Source organism: Nicotiana sylvestris, chromosome 6 (genome assembly GCF_000393655.2).
Source record: "Nicotiana sylvestris chromosome 6, ASM39365v2, whole genome shotgun sequence".
Lineage (NCBI taxonomy): Eukaryota > Viridiplantae > Streptophyta > Magnoliopsida > Solanales > Solanaceae > Nicotiana > Nicotiana sylvestris.
The window spans coordinates 66,770,388-66,786,337 of NC_091062.1; the positions used below are offsets into that span (position 1 = coordinate 66,770,388).

A 15,950-nucleotide genomic window follows, 5' to 3' on the forward strand; every position below is an offset into this window, starting at 1 on the left:
AATCCAGTGACAGTCAAGGATTTCAGGCCCATTGCTTGTTGCACTGTGTTGTACAAGCTGAAATCTAAGGTTATTGCTAGAAGATTGCAAAAGATAATGCCATACATCATATCTGAAGCTCAAGTAGGATTTATCCCAGGGAGAAAAATAGCAGATAACATCATACTAGCTCATGAACTTGTTAAAGCATACAACAGGAAACATATATCTCCCAGATGCATGCTAAAGATGGACATGATGAAAGCTTATAACTTAGTGGAATAGGTGTACTTGGAGCAGCTTATGGAATACTTAGACTTTCCTACAAAATTCCTCCAATGGGTGAAAACATATATGTCAACAGTGAGCTACTCTATCATGATCAATGGAGAATTGACAAAGCCTTTTAATGCAGCTAAAGGGCTTCGACAAGGTGATCCCATGTCACCATTCTTGTTTGCCATTGCCATGGAGTATCTGAGCAGGCTACTTAGAGGATTGAAGAAAATAAAGGAGTACAAATACCATCCAAGATGTAGCAAGTTGAACATCACTCATCTCAGTTTTCCAGATGATCTACTCATATTTGCCAGGGGTGACACTGGTTCTGTGCAAGCTCTACATAACTGCTTCAGGCAATTTTCTGCTGCTTCTAGTTTACAAGCTAATCTAACAAAGTGTACTATCTACTTTGGAGGAGTGGCAAAGCAAGAACAAATGAGAATAATGCAGATTACAGGTTATTCGCTAGGGGAGCTGCCTTTCAAATACTTGGGGATTCCAGTAGACACAAAAAAGTTACCTATACTTCAATGGCAACCTTTGATAGAGAGAATTGTAGCAAGAGTATCTTCATGGACTTCTAGGAAACTATTTTATGCTGGTAGAGTGCAGCTTGTGCAGACTGTATTATTTGGCATCCAATCTTACTGGGCACAACTTTTCATCATACCAGCAAATGTTATGAAGCTGGTAGAGGCCTATTGTAGGAGTTACATATGGTTTGGCACCAATACAATCACAAAAAGAGCATCGATAGCTTGGGACAAGATGTGCCTACTTAAATCAGTAGGGTGTTATAACCTAACAAATCTCCAAGTTTGAAATAAGGCAGCAATTACTAAAACATACTGGGACCTGGCTCATAAGGAGGATAAAACCTGGATAAGATGGATCCATGTATACTACATCAAAGGGAAAAACATACTTGACATGGCTATTCCATAACAAGCAAGTTGGATGGTGAGAAAGATTTTGGATTCTAGGAAAAATGCACAGCAAATACCTGCCATAAACCAGCAGAAGAGCTTTATTAAGCAGATATACTTAGGTCTTCTGGGGAATCATAACAAAATTGAATGGAGAAGCTTGTTATTCCATAATGAGGCTAGACCTAAAGTAGTGTTTACAATGTGGCTCCAATATCATGAAAGACTGTTAACTGTAGATCGATTAGCCAAATAGGAATCCAAGTGAATTCAAGTTGCATTCTGTGTATGGCTGTATAAGAATCTCATCTCCGTCTTTTTGGTGAGTGTAGCTTCTCCAAAGCAGTATGGAGGAGATTGTTGAGATGGTTACAACTATTGAATGTTCCAACTAATTTTTGGCAACAAGTTTTTACATGGCTGCTTATCCAATCCAAAGGTAAGTCACTGAAGGCAAGGATACTCAAGATGATGTATGCAGAATACAGTTATGTGATCTGGAAAGAGAGAAACAGTAGAGTGTTTGAAGATCAAACAAGGACTGTAGAACAGCTTGCTAGGGAAGTTGCATGCATATGCAACATCAGAGCACAAGGGAGAGTGAGGACAAAGATGCAACAGTTTCATTTCTAAGGCAAATCAACAATACAAAGACCAGCAGGCTAGATAGTAATTAGTGGATTTATGTACTGCTTATAATATAGTTATAGAGATAGGACTACGCATAGATTGTAGCAAGTCGAGGATGACTTTGCTAATTTGTAATGATTGTTCTTAGTGATTAATGAAATATTCTAATTACCAAAAAGAAAATCAACCAAGATTCTTATTCTATACCTAGAATATACCTTGAATCCTATATATTTTTGTAAAAATATTTAATCAAATCTACGTTGTAGGACCTTGTGAGTGCCATTAATAGCAAAATAGAATTTTAAGGAAGGGGGTGGCGATATCGGGGGAAAAAAGGGGGTTAAATTTGTCAGGACCCAAAATACCTCCGAAGGAGTCGTGATGGCACCTAGTCTCTAAACTAGGTAAGTCTAACATTAACTGAGATAACTTTTATATTTGCTAACTTTAATTTAAACAACTCTTAACAAATTACAATTTCCAAATCCGGTGGTACAAGTCATAAGTCTTTCTAAGAGTAGTTATACAAAATAAATACTTTATTGTTCCAAAACAAAAGGAACAAATGGAAATAAGTACAAGTGAAGGTGACTCCGAGGCCTGCGAACGCTGCAACAGGTTTACCTTGAGTCTCCACCGCAGCGACCCGCACAGCTACTACCGATCAAACACCTGGATCTGTATACAAAAATATACAGAAGTGTAGTATGAACACACCACAGCGGTGCCCAGTAAGTATCAAGACTAACCTCGGTGGTGTAGTGACGAGGAATAGTCCAGAAACCTACTAGTCGAATAAATTGAACAGGATATGATAATAAACTATCAACCTAAAGATGACAAAATAATATCAACAGCAGGGAAAGAACAAACTACAATCAGTAAAAACAATAAAGGGAAACAGGAATGGAAAACAAAAGATAACCAATTAAATTAACACCAACACAGCTGGAATACAGACAAGTAAAAATGTACTCAATTAAAGAAGACGATGTCAACTCAACAAATCATATCATTTCTGATGCACAATTCTAACCATCTCAAGCTCGATGTCTCATATCATAACCTCAATTACCAAACCTTTAGCACACCCAGCACCTTGTGCCCACATAGGGTCTATAACTAATGCAATTAAGATGTTCACAACAACATTCTCATGTTACTCAGTACATAGAGTCCATAACCAATGCAATTAAGATGTTCAAGGAGTCTCATTTACATAACATAAAGTAGAGTACCGCTTCTAAACCAATTAGGAACTCAGCAAGAAAATATAAAGTTATTTTTAGAAATCATTTGAATAAAGAAAGTCCCATTTTAAATTAAAATACAACATCAAATGCATTATTACTTTTAACATGGGATTCAATAATTTAACTTAGTAGAAATTCCATTTTTAGTAAAATACAACCTCAGACGGTTTAAGGGAATTTAATTGAGTAACTAATTGAATTAAAAATGAAACAATTATTGAAATATATATATATATATATATATATATATATATATATATATATATATATATAAAGCGAAGTATTGAAAACACTATGGGGTTCCATCACAAAGGATCACAGCAGTAAAGGAATCTGAATAGTTAAAACACCTGAATTGATAACAACGAATAAACACAAGGAAACAGAAAGCGCACGGCATCACCCTTCGTGCTTTATCACTCTTCCTCGCCATATGCATAAATAGAAATGTGCACGGCATCACCCTTCGTGCTTTAACTCTCTCATAACATGGCACGACATCACCCTTCGTGCATTAACTCTTATAATCATGGCACGGCATCACCCTTCGTGCATTAACTCTCATAATCATGGCACGGCATCACCCTTCGTGCATTAACACTCACTCACAATATCATGCACGGCATCACCCTTCGTGCTTTATACTCTTCCTCACCCAAACCATAGAAGCAATATATCCCAGCAATGGAATCAACAATATGAACAATAACATCCCGGCAAGGGAATCAACAACAATCCAACAATCAAACCACAAGGAATTCCACCACCAAGAGTATGAACACGGCAACAAGAGAATCACGGAAAAACTAAGAAGTAATAACCTTAACAAAATAACAAGACATAATAAGCACGTGATAACTACACCGGTGACCACCACAATTTGAACACCTAGCATATATGCACGGGGTCATAGAGGAATTCACAATTAAGGGATAACAAAATAATAAGGAGAACAATCACTTCAATTAAGGCAAATAAGGGCCACGTAACAAGTAAGAGTTAGGGGAAAAAGCTAACAATCATATAGAGGTAAAGCAAACATTTAGGAAGCCCAAGCATAACTGAAAAACTTCTTACTTAATGAACATAAAGACCTAAGAACCCTAAAGGCAAATTTTCCACAAATAAGTTCGAGCAAACGCTCGTCACCTCGCATGCACGGACTACAATTAGCATAGAAGACTCAAATCCTAAGGGAAAGTCCCACACACAAGGTTAGGCAATATACTTACCTCAATCCGTTCAATTCAATATTCAATTTAGTCTTTCCTTTACAAATTCATCAACGCTCGGCTCAATCTATCCAAAACCGACTTGTATACATCAAACAATGCAATAGAAAATAATTCCAATTAACAAAACTATGATTCTTATACAATTTGCAAAATGTCAACTCCCCGGGCGCGCACCTCGGAACCCGACAAAATTTATAAAAACTGAACACTCATTCCGCTATGATTTCACTCATATAAAAATTATCTAATTCAGATACCATTTGGTCATACAAATCATCATTTTACATTTTTGAAAAACTTTACAAATTTTCCCCAAATTCCATCCCAAATTACGAATCAAATGATGAATTCAATGATAGATTCATGTATTTTAGCCAAATCCGAGTTAGAATCACTTACCCTGATGAATTTCTTGAAAAATCTTCGAAAAATTGTCAAGATTCGAGCTCTCTAGGTTAAAATATGAAATAAAACCCTAAATCTCGTATTTATAGTGCACCTTTTGGATTCCCATCACCGCTGACCGCGGAAAATCACCGTTGACCACGGTAAATCACTGTTGACCGCGCTTCTGGTGGCTGCACAGATAGGCCTTAGTATTTTAGCCAAACCTTTCTCTACAGATGACCAAATTATGATTTTTTTACCTTTCTGGAAACTAGACACGAAGGGCTACAACTTTCGTTTTTGAATCATCTCAAAAATCCTTATAGATCAAAAGATGTAGGCTTCCGAAGCTAGAGCATCGAACCTGCAGATCTTCCCTGGAGCACCTCAGCGATGCATTTTGCGCCTCAGCGGTAGTTCCTTCGCCCTCTGCGAAGATTTAAGCACCAGAACCATGCTTGCGTTCCGGTAATGTCCGAATTCGCTCAAAACTCATTCGAAACACACCCGAGGCCTCCGGAACCTCAACCAAATGTGAGTTCAAGTCTTAAAACACCATACTAACTCAATCGAGCTCTCAAATCACCTCAAACAATAACAAAAACATAAATCGCACACCAATTCAAGCTTGATGGACTTGAAACCCCATACTTCCACAACCAATGCCGAAACCTATCAATCCTCGTCCGAATAACCTCCAATTTTGCACACACGTCACAAATTACATTACGAACCTACTCAAACTCCCGGAATTCTATTCCAACTCCGATATCATAAAAGTCAACTCTCGGTCAACCCTCTCCATATTTCCAAACTTCAAATTTTTCAACTTTCACCGAAATGCCTCAAATTACCCTACGGGCCTGCAAATCCAAATCTGAACACACGCCCACGTCCAAAATCACCATACGAAGCTACTAATATCATCCAAAACTCATTCCGGAGTTGTTTACTCAAAAGTCAAATTCCGGTCAAATTCTCTCCGCTTAAGCTTCCAAAACTATATTCCTTCTTCCAATTCGACTCTGATTCATCCGGAAATTAAATCCAACCATGCACACAAGTCAATATACATAATGTGAAGCTGCTCTTGACCTCAAACTGCCGAACCGGATGCAATTGTTCAAAACGACCAGTAGAGTCGTTACAAAATTGGGGACATATAACACATGATAACCATGCATTATATAACTTTGGGCTGGCTAATTGCCGCTAGGCTGGGTTGTTGGCTCAGAGTGATACCATATAGGTAGCATGTGATATATGTAGTTCGTTTTGTTCACATTACTATGGTTATTTAAGTTGATTTTCCGTTACTTTGGCTTCGAAAACTTCCTCTGTCAGAACAAACAAACAACAACAACATCAACAACAACAAACAACAAACAACAATAGCATAACCAGTGTAATCCACAAGTAGGTTTGAAAAGGATAAAGTTTACACAGACCTTGCCACTAACTTATCAGAACAAACATAGAAAAGAAAAGAAAATAACATTTCTTCTTTTTGCCCTTTCCTGGGCTATCAAAACCTTCCTCTTTTTTCCTTTTCCGGGCTACCAAAACCTTCAATGTAGGTGAGGGTTCGAATCCCATGTTTACTACTCCCCCATTTCTCATTCTCATTCTCCCATGTATAATTAAAATCTTTTACAAAAACATAAGTATACACACAAAACAAAACAAAACAAAAATGGAGAAGCATAAGTATATGAATAAAGCAGAAAATTGGAAATAACCCAAAAAAAATATAGTAGGAGCAAAAAAAGGGAATAATGACTATAATAGTGGAGGTGGGCAAGATGGTGTTGGAGCTAGTGTTATGGAAGCGAAGGGATGGCAGTTGGAGATGGTGTAAGGAGAAAGAGAAACAAAACTTCACGCTCTCAAAGGAGGTGAATTACACTCACTTTGACATGTCAACAACTTGTGTCTAATTGATACATTTTTAATTGAGTTCAGGTGTTCAATAGAAACAAGGTTTAGTTTAAGTGCCTAAATGGAAAAAAGGGACAAGTTTAAGGGGCTGGAGATGTATTCAGCCTAAAATTAATGTATTCAAAATCCCAACTAGTGAGAGCTTATTTTCGGAGAGGATATGAAGCATGTCACTAAGCAACACTGAAAAGAACAAGTTGCTGTACTAATTTCTACTCCTTAAATTCAAAAGGGTGTTCAATTGAATGCTAAAAGATACATTATCTGATCTACAAAGGTTACACTACCTATCGTGATACTCAAACCACTTCAGCTGTACCTGACTACTATTAGAGTATGGAATCCTCAAATTAAAAGTCGCAAGTATTGCCATAACAACTCCTACGAAACTTATGGAAGAGCAGACTATTTTGAGCAGTTGAGCGGCATGGGACCTTTTCCTGGTCATCCACCATTATCATGAGGTTTGCATTTCTTGACAACGTTTCGGCAAGTCAAAATATGTTCTATATATAAGACTCACTGGCTATCAGGTTCACCCGGCATTTTACGATTCCAACCAACTGAACCGGCTTTACGTTCTCCTCGCTTTCTTTTGTTTTTGGGAAAACGGATATCCGAGGCTAAGCACGACTTAAATGTTGATTGTTCTTGAGATGTCGATGCTTTAACTGCTGCAGGGGGAGGTGGATTCTCCTGAGATGTGGATGCTTTAACTGCCGCATTAGAATCTGATGCAGGGAGCAGTGGATTAGAGCTTTCTTCTTCCACATTATTTCTCACATCTTGATGTTTCTCCAAGGATTTGTCAGGATTCATCGTCAAAATGTGTCCTCCTACTTCAGATACTTCATTATGTATGAGAATGTTATCAACAATCTGTAGATTAGCAATACATAAAAACAATCAACGGATTGAAGTGCAATGGAAAACAACCAGCCTCGCAACATCTTTAATGAGTGAAGAGCACAAAGGGCATAAATGGGGGGGAACTAACTTATTTTAGAAAACTATGGTCCTTTGGTTTATAGAAAGTGGTGATTACATTGGTAAAGAGGACTAATCTCAGGTTGGTTTATCTGAGAGCCTCCCACATCCTCGCCCCCCCCCCCCCCCCCCCCACACACACACACAAAACCAGAAAAGGACTCACTCAAACGCAGCCTGGTTTTACCACTTGTTGTTCCCTTACTTCGACTAATTCCATTTACAATAGGGGCTTATTAATTACCAAAACATTCGACACATTGATACGGACTGCATATTTGGAGATTACTCGACACATAAGGGCCAAATACTATTTTTGAAGAACATCTAATTGCATCTCCTAAGCCAAGCACCAGATGTGACTGCAGGAAACATAATCTATTTACTCATAGTATTGAAATGTAATCGCCACTTTAAACCAAGCACCAAGTATGAAATACAAAAGCTAGTCCCTATTTTTAGTCCTAGGATTAAGTGCTATAGGGCCCTCCAAACAGCACTCAGTGATTAGCTCATCAACCTAGCATAGCCAGATAACAACCACAACTCAATATTATTCACTCTCTTTTTCCACTTGGAAAGGATAGATGTCTTACTCTTTCTCTTGAATCTCCAACTTGTGCCTGCTGCTGCGTGACATCCACAGAGGATAAAAGTCCTACTGTACTTTCAATGATGTCAGGAATAGGCATAGCCTCTCCATAGCTTGACATTGTACTGTCAGGCATGACAAAATCTCCAAGATCATAATCTACCATGTGCTGAGATGTTGCATATAAAGCTCCAGCTGATATTGTGTCTCCATTGCATGCCGAGAATGTAGGGCTACGAATAGAGCTAGCCTGTCCATCAAATGACATCAGATTCTCAGAGGAAGAAAACTTTATTGCATTTTTTGTCATCACTGTATCAAGTTGGTCCTTCAACTTATGAACCCGACAATGTACAAGTTCAATTTTGCGAAGGATCTGCTCTAGAAAACTATTGCTGCTTTCCAGAATCGACAAATCATCATCATTACCAAACTCATCATGGCCATTGGATTTCTGTTCTGCCAGTGCTATGTCAGGAAAAAAAAAATCAACATAAGGGACATCCAGTGAAACTATATTACCAAAACAATTTGTTAACATATCTATGCCTTTAGTAAAGATGCCAGAAGGACAAACACTTTAAACTCAACATTAAGATTGACATACTTTTGAGCATAAACTGTAGTGAAGTTGTTCAAGTCCTTATTCGGAATATTTGACACCACCCTTTGCCACTTGAGCTAGGCCCTGGGGCCAACATCCTCACTTCTCATTTTCGAATTTCATAATTACCTATAATACTTTATTTGATGAAAGAATAAATATAGCAGACAGACCACATGCTTGTTCTATATTTTGAAACTTTATCATTCATTAACTAGTTTTATGCTGATAGACACAGTTGGAGCACAAGTTATATGCACTTCCAAAATTTTAGAGCTTTAAACATGTCAAACAAAGTTCATAACATCTGAGCTAGAACTGATCTGGAATATCATGTGTCATTGCTCTCCGAAGTATGAAGATAAGAAGGTCCGTGCATACTGCACAGAGATTTGGTAACTAGTCATAAGTTAACTGTTAAGCGTTACATGGCTCAAGATAATCACCTTCAAGGTTGAATACATTACTGGCGCATTTCCGTTCTATGCCAAATTTAGGGCCTATGGTTTTCAAAAGGGCGAATCTTCCTTGGTGAGAAAATGAAAAACGCAAAAGAGTTGTGAGTCCACAATGCATCATGCATGACTACAATTTGAGTTTCAATCAAAATAAGACACATCAGAGCGTCATTGCAGTTTCGAAATAACAGGTCCAACTCTTTTCTAGGGAACAACGACAACCAAAATTAATATAGGTACAAATTTGTTCTACAATTGCCTATGGGAAATGCACATGTAGGTTATTCAACCAAGCATGTTACTCTATTTGGAGTGACATATAAACTTAAGGAACATGCCAGAGGATTTTGACAAATTATAAAACAAATTTGCAATTTATGTTGCTTCAAAATGTGTGACCATAAAAGAACTGGTTATTCAAGAATTGAATGTTCCAGGAGAATGACGGAAACATCAAACATTAGTTAAGAGAAAAGAATTCTATAAAGGTATCGGAATTTCACTTTATCTGCCCCTAAAAAGATTAGTATTTCCTTACCAATCAACAAACTGAAAAAAAAGGAAAGAAAAAAATATTTTATTTGGTTTTTTCTCATTGACAAGCGGACATTGTAAGCAGGTAGGCAACCTAGGTGGCTGAAAAAACAAACCAAAGGCAGAAGAAATCCCAGCAATCCATACTCTCTTTTACAAAGGGAGAAGCAGAAGATTAATGATATGAACTCATTTAGTGGTAAATAATTATGGGAAAGTGTGAACATTAATACATACCTGCATTACTAGTATCATCTCCAGCTGGTGTACCATCCAAATCCAGCTTTTTATTTTCTGCAAGATATCACATGCCAAAATAGAACTTATCATGGTGGCAAGAGACATCGGTTGCCAAGCAAAAATAGAATGAAGAAGAAATCATACCAAAATAAGAGAAAAGGTTATGAGTGGACATTTGTGCTGCAATATCTGTTCCATCCTCAACTCTTTTCCTCTTTCTCCTCTTCATGGCCTTTTTCCTGTGCCTTGGATAAACAAATGGCAATGATTTCGAGCCTGACTCTTCCAAAGTAGCTTGATCTAATGCCCTATGTTTTTTCCCATCAAGCGCTGATATCTCTCTGTTGTACCTTGCTGCCTGCAACTGAAGCTCTTTCATCTTGAGTTCTGCCCATTTACACCGCCACATTATGGGATGTACAAAGTCTCTCCAGTGAGCAGTTAACTTTTTCTTCCTGAAATACGTAAGCAGTCAGTTGAACACAATCAAATAATTTACACTGTTCGACTACATTTAGCTCATGCATGCTGAAGTTACTTACCATATCGCCATCAACTAAATCAAGCAGAAATAAGCTTCTGAAAGGTATAATAAGGAAGTTCCCCAAAGGGAATTTAAAAGTAAACCAAAGCTAATTCCATCCCATGCGGATGCCTTGTATTGTTTACAGCTTAAAGCAATTTCTCCACATAATACAAGATTCTAAATGTTTAAAAGCTCAGATCTCAGGGGACTCTATACAAGGACCTGACAAGCCTAAAAGTACACGACAAGCTTTGAAACAACTGTCAAGCTAAAATTGGATGCTGATTGAGTTAGCACTTGATAAGTTCCTCTAAGAAAGCACTGTGATTGACATATTGGAAGAGGTTTAAAGATCATAAGTAGAGTTACTCGAGTAAATTTAATGCAGGACTTCCATATTTTATGGGATTCTACCGCACATTATGGCACTTCAATCTAATCAAAAAGAAGAAGGTTACTTCTTCAGATTTAGTTTGTCATAGTTCACTGGATTTAAGATCAACCTGCAAGAGGAATTAGTCTAGTAATACGAAAACACCACCTTTAAAATTTTCTGCACAGGCCCAGGAAAGAGACAGTAAAGAGTTATGTGAAGAATTATAGAATAACGTATAGGATAAGAGAAATAGCTGAAGAAGCTGGAACCTAGTTAGGGACAAAAAGAAAAATTCGGCAACCTTGTTATACCTGTCTGAAAGTCTTCAAAATACCTTAATTCTCAAAATAAAAGGAAAAAAGATTAATGTAATGCTCATGACACTTGTTGAGCTCATTACATTGACAAATGTTCACGAGGAACTTCAGCAGAAAGAGAAAAGAGCCATCGGGATCACAGTTATATAGCTGTTCTCATCTAATTACATTAGCACTTACAGAAGACAAACGGCACTTTAATTTCTACCTTGGATGATCTCATGATTAGATGTAATACTCCATAAGATAGCTAATCTTCAGAAAATGACAATGTTGGCTACTGCATACAAACATAGAACTTAAGCTTTAAGACCAAAAGTATTTAGGGCTCTAGGCTAATGGCTGGACCTACATCATACGAAGGAGAACAAGACTGAAGCATCCAGAAACACGTTTTAACAAGTGTGATGGGTCCCACTTTGGTAATGTTTCAAAAATTACCATCCGGGATGGTATTTTGGGAGAGTAGACTCGTACTAGGCTAGAATGCACTCTTTGGTCATCACTGTACATATCTATTTTTAGAGTTGTTTTAAAGGATTAGGCAAGCAACAGTTAACAACTTCAGTTAATATCTCAGAAAAGGAAAAGATTCATGCTAATTGTTGCACCTCTTATTCAAATGGGTATCTAACAATTGAAAAGTGGGAATTAGAAAAAGAAAAGAATACTGAAACTGTTAACAGGATCAGTCCAAGGAGGAACCAGTGATTTAGACAAAAAAACAATAAAACTAAACAAATCTTCCTTGCTCTAAGAAAACATGCACCAAGCAAGAAATCCACACCTTATTGGAAACAAGCTGCCAAATCCGTCGAATGAAGATGCCAAGCCACTATCATCATAGAATCGTGACTCCACTTCGGCATCACTTGGCCCAGAACCATTATCATTTCCAGATGTAGTGTCAGCAAATGAGCTCGAGTATTCAGTTTCATCAGGATCCTCCTTCGTAGCTAATCTGATGTCGCTGCTTCTTGCAAACCCAGTTACATCGACAGCCACATCTGTGGCACTGTTTGAAGCTTTAGTAGTTCGTGCATTCAAGGTACTTTCCATTTGAACAATGTTGTATCTATAGTTGAAACCTTTCTTCTCGGAATTATATGGTATAGTGTTCGTTTTACCAGTAGCAGCAGTAGCAGCAATTTTAACAGAAAAATTTGGTTTCCTATCTAAAGCTGTCTGTCCTATATGTTGAGCAGGTGCCATACTACATATGCAGCCAAAATAAGTTCATTCTTGCAAAACCACCAAAAAGGGGGAAGCTTTGACGAGAATTTTAGCTCAGTCTGTAACACAAAATGAAACTGAATTGCCTGAGAAATCCAATCTGAACAATACTTGATAAAATTAAGAAAAATCTGATCAAATTCTTCTACTGCTAGCCCTTCATAATTGGAACGGGATGAAGTCAAAGCTGAAATATAGGAAGAAGTCTATGAATTCACCAAACACATGGCATTTCCAACAAAAACCACTAAATGATTGCAATCTACAAATTTTTAATCTTGCATGAAGCGGAGTATGAAAACTCCTCTAACTGTCATGATGAAAATGAAAAATTCAAGAAAACAAGCTGGGAATCACACAACATTTTGTATGAAACTGTGATTTCTAATATCTAATATTATAAAAAATTTGGTCCTGTAAATTACACAAATAGGGAGCTTGAACACTCAAATCATAAGACCAGCATCTAACTATAAAAAAACACCAAAAACAACAGAATCAATATCCAACAAAGAATTCTACCAATCCTTTTCAGTAGGATCAAAAACTCTTGTTTTCGAATTTGCAAACACAACCCATTTCATTTTTCTAATGGGAAGTTCTTGAAACCTCAAATTTAGCAGCCCCGGTAAAACAACCAAAAAAAAGACTCTTAATTTGTACGAAAAGCCATGCAAATTGAAGAAAAAGAAGCAGGGAAGTCACAAAACATTTTTGTATCCAACATACAAAGCTAAGCTGACAGAAACTAGAGAAAATTAAGCTATAAAGAGGATAAATCTATATGGGGTTTTAGTTGGGGAGCAGTAGTTTACCAGTGAATGAAGTGAGTGAAAACAGAGGCTGCTTCGGCGGCGATAACTTAAGAGAAATGTGTTTTATGTTTCATAAAAAAAAGAAAAGAAGTGGACGTTATGTTTATAAACCTAAGATGTGAGTACAACTATTTTTTCATGTATAGGTTCCCGCTTATGGGGCTTGATATATCGAGCTAATACCTGAATTTTTCCAAATGCATCCTTCACATATCAGAAACTAGGGGTAATTAATTACCTTAGTTCTTTTTTGGCTAAAACTATATACGGCTCCTTAAAGTTACCTCCAAATTTTATTTTGATATTTTAACTAACCATTGTACCTATTAGTCGTTCCAACCTAAAAATATATCTATTAAACATAAAACGTTGACATAGCACAAGAGTAATCGTTGACATAGCACAAGAGTGATTGTCACTTATATGTTGGCGCAATATTCTAAAAAAAAATTATTTGTTAAAAAAAATTTAGTTTTCAAAAAACTATCGTATCACCACACTATATCCACTGCGTCACCACCGCTAGCACTATTTCTATGTAGCAAAGATGTCTGAAAACATAATAATAAAGGGAGAAGAGTAGGGAGGAAGAAAGATGCCTGCTAGGGGGGAGGACGTTCTAAAAACAAAACAAGAAACCGGCAATGAGGAAGAGAAAGATGCAGACTATAAGGATTTGATCACAAGAATTATTCTTGAAAATATAGACACTCATAGTTTTTTATTCTTATTTGGCATACATACTATGTAATACTAAATTGCATATTTCCTAATCATTCGGTTCTCGTGGACTTGTAGGAGTGAATTTTTGAGATTGAGGAAGAAGCTTTACATTGGGCATTTTGGAATTGTTTGTGTTGGTATTAATGCATGCGCTAAAAATATTATTGATTGTTACTGCTGGCCTATTTCTTGCCTTAAATGTTTGAGTATTTTTTACTCCTACAACAAAAAGATAATCCATAACGATGGAAAAGGGAGAAGATGTTGAGACAGAAATCTTTTCTGAACAAAAAAACAAAAGCAGAAAAAGTAAGAGGGAGGGGAAAGAAGATGACCGGCAACACATGCGAGGCGCGAAGAAGATAATCAGCGAGGCGGAGAGGAGGGGAGAAGATGACTTGTGACGGCGCGCGAAGGGTCCCAGTGGCCTAAAATCAACAATCTTTAAGAAAAAGGTGCCACTAAGCAGATTGCTTAGTGGCTAAATACATGAAACTACCCAAGTTAATGTCTTACAATGTGTATGAAAGTAGACCCTGCAGAAATTAACCGCTAATGCCAACTTTGTGATAATGTGTCATAAGTTGACCCTAATAGTGTTAATGAAGTACATACAAAAAGAAAATGCCTTCAAGTCAATCAACTATAGTGCAAAAGTATCCATGAAGAGATATCCAAGGCCATAGTTTGATGCCATCTCTAAACACCTGCAAAGCTCTCACTGGGTGCTATGGAATCAAGACAGTAAGAAGTAGCCTTCAAAGTAACATAGGATAATACAATGATTCTTTTTTCAACGATCAATTTGAAGCTCATCAACCATGTAGCACCTTGCCATTATAAACCATGTGTGAACTAAGTCGCATTCCATCTATTGAACCCCCTTCAATAAAATAAACATTGAATAATGTTAATACCTCACATTAAAAAGGATTCAATAAACATTTATAACATAGCGACCCCAACTTCTTATGTTACGGCAGTAGAGAAGCACCAAAAGACTAAGACTATTATAGTTTCAAATACTCAAATAGATAGAGGCACGCAGGCTACATATGTACTGTCATGGGCTGCTTTCCAGACATGCCCCATGACCCCTTGGTCGCGCCCCATGGCGGCCTAGCAAGCCTCACAATGCCTAGCGCCATGGTCGGCCCCGTGGTCTTGGCTGCGCCAAGTGACAAGCGCGCATGTGCCTCTGTCGCCCCACCGATGCCTCTCGCCAGCGCCCAAGGGCTGGTCATTGACAACAGCGCCGCGCGCCCTGACAATGCCGCGCGCGCAGATCCTGATGCCTCGCCAGCGCCCAGCTGCAGGCCCATTCCAACAGCGCCTCGCGCACAGACCCTGATGCCAAGCACCAGTGCCCAGCCTCAGGCCAGCACATCAAGTGTCGCGCGCGCCCACAGCAACGCGCGCGCAGACCCTGACCCGCAAGACAAAGATGCTGCCATCGGACTTAGTTTTTCCTTGTAATAATCTAAGTCCTTTTCATTGTAATCATAGGCTAGTTTACATCATTTTCATTTCAGTGTGCTTCTACAGCTTTATTAGGACTAGTCTTGTAATGTTGGTTTATTTTTTTTAAGCATTATTAAGGGGGACCAAACAATCAAACATTTTCAAGCAAGCATTTTCTGGTGTCTCTCCCCCTCGACACCGCATCATTGTAATCAGCATTTTCATTCATCAATAAAATCATCATCATCATTCAAAACCCAATTCTCTCTCAAGCTTCCGCAATTGCCCACGACATTGGTTTTCCCGCACGGCACTGACAATCTAGTCTAGCGTGCGGCGAGGACCTCATTGGCGGACAGCAACCGCACTGACATCGGTTGCTTAGCCTTACGTTGCCCTTCCAAAGATCATCAGGAAGGCGTTGCGTAACAGTTGGTATCAGAGCCTAGGC

At 38.0% G+C, this 15,950-nt stretch overlaps 1 protein-coding gene across 1 annotated transcript; it reads right to left on the reverse strand.

Moving 5' to 3' along the window:
- Positions 1-6,852: 6,852 nt before the first annotated feature.
- Positions 6,853-13,401, reverse strand: LOC104223148 (uncharacterized). The gene is made up of 6 exons (XM_009774519.2): positions 13,316-13,401; positions 12,055-12,559; positions 10,193-10,503; positions 10,046-10,102; positions 8,217-8,680; positions 6,853-7,512 (listed from the first exon to the last, which is right to left on the reverse strand). The coding sequence occupies exons 2-6, from the start codon at positions 12,477-12,479 to the stop codon at positions 7,153-7,155; spliced, it is 1,617 nt and encodes a 538-aa protein (XP_009772821.1). The 5' UTR covers positions 12,480-12,559; positions 13,316-13,401; the 3' UTR covers positions 6,853-7,152.
- Between the last annotated feature and the right edge of the window lie 2,549 nt (positions 13,402-15,950).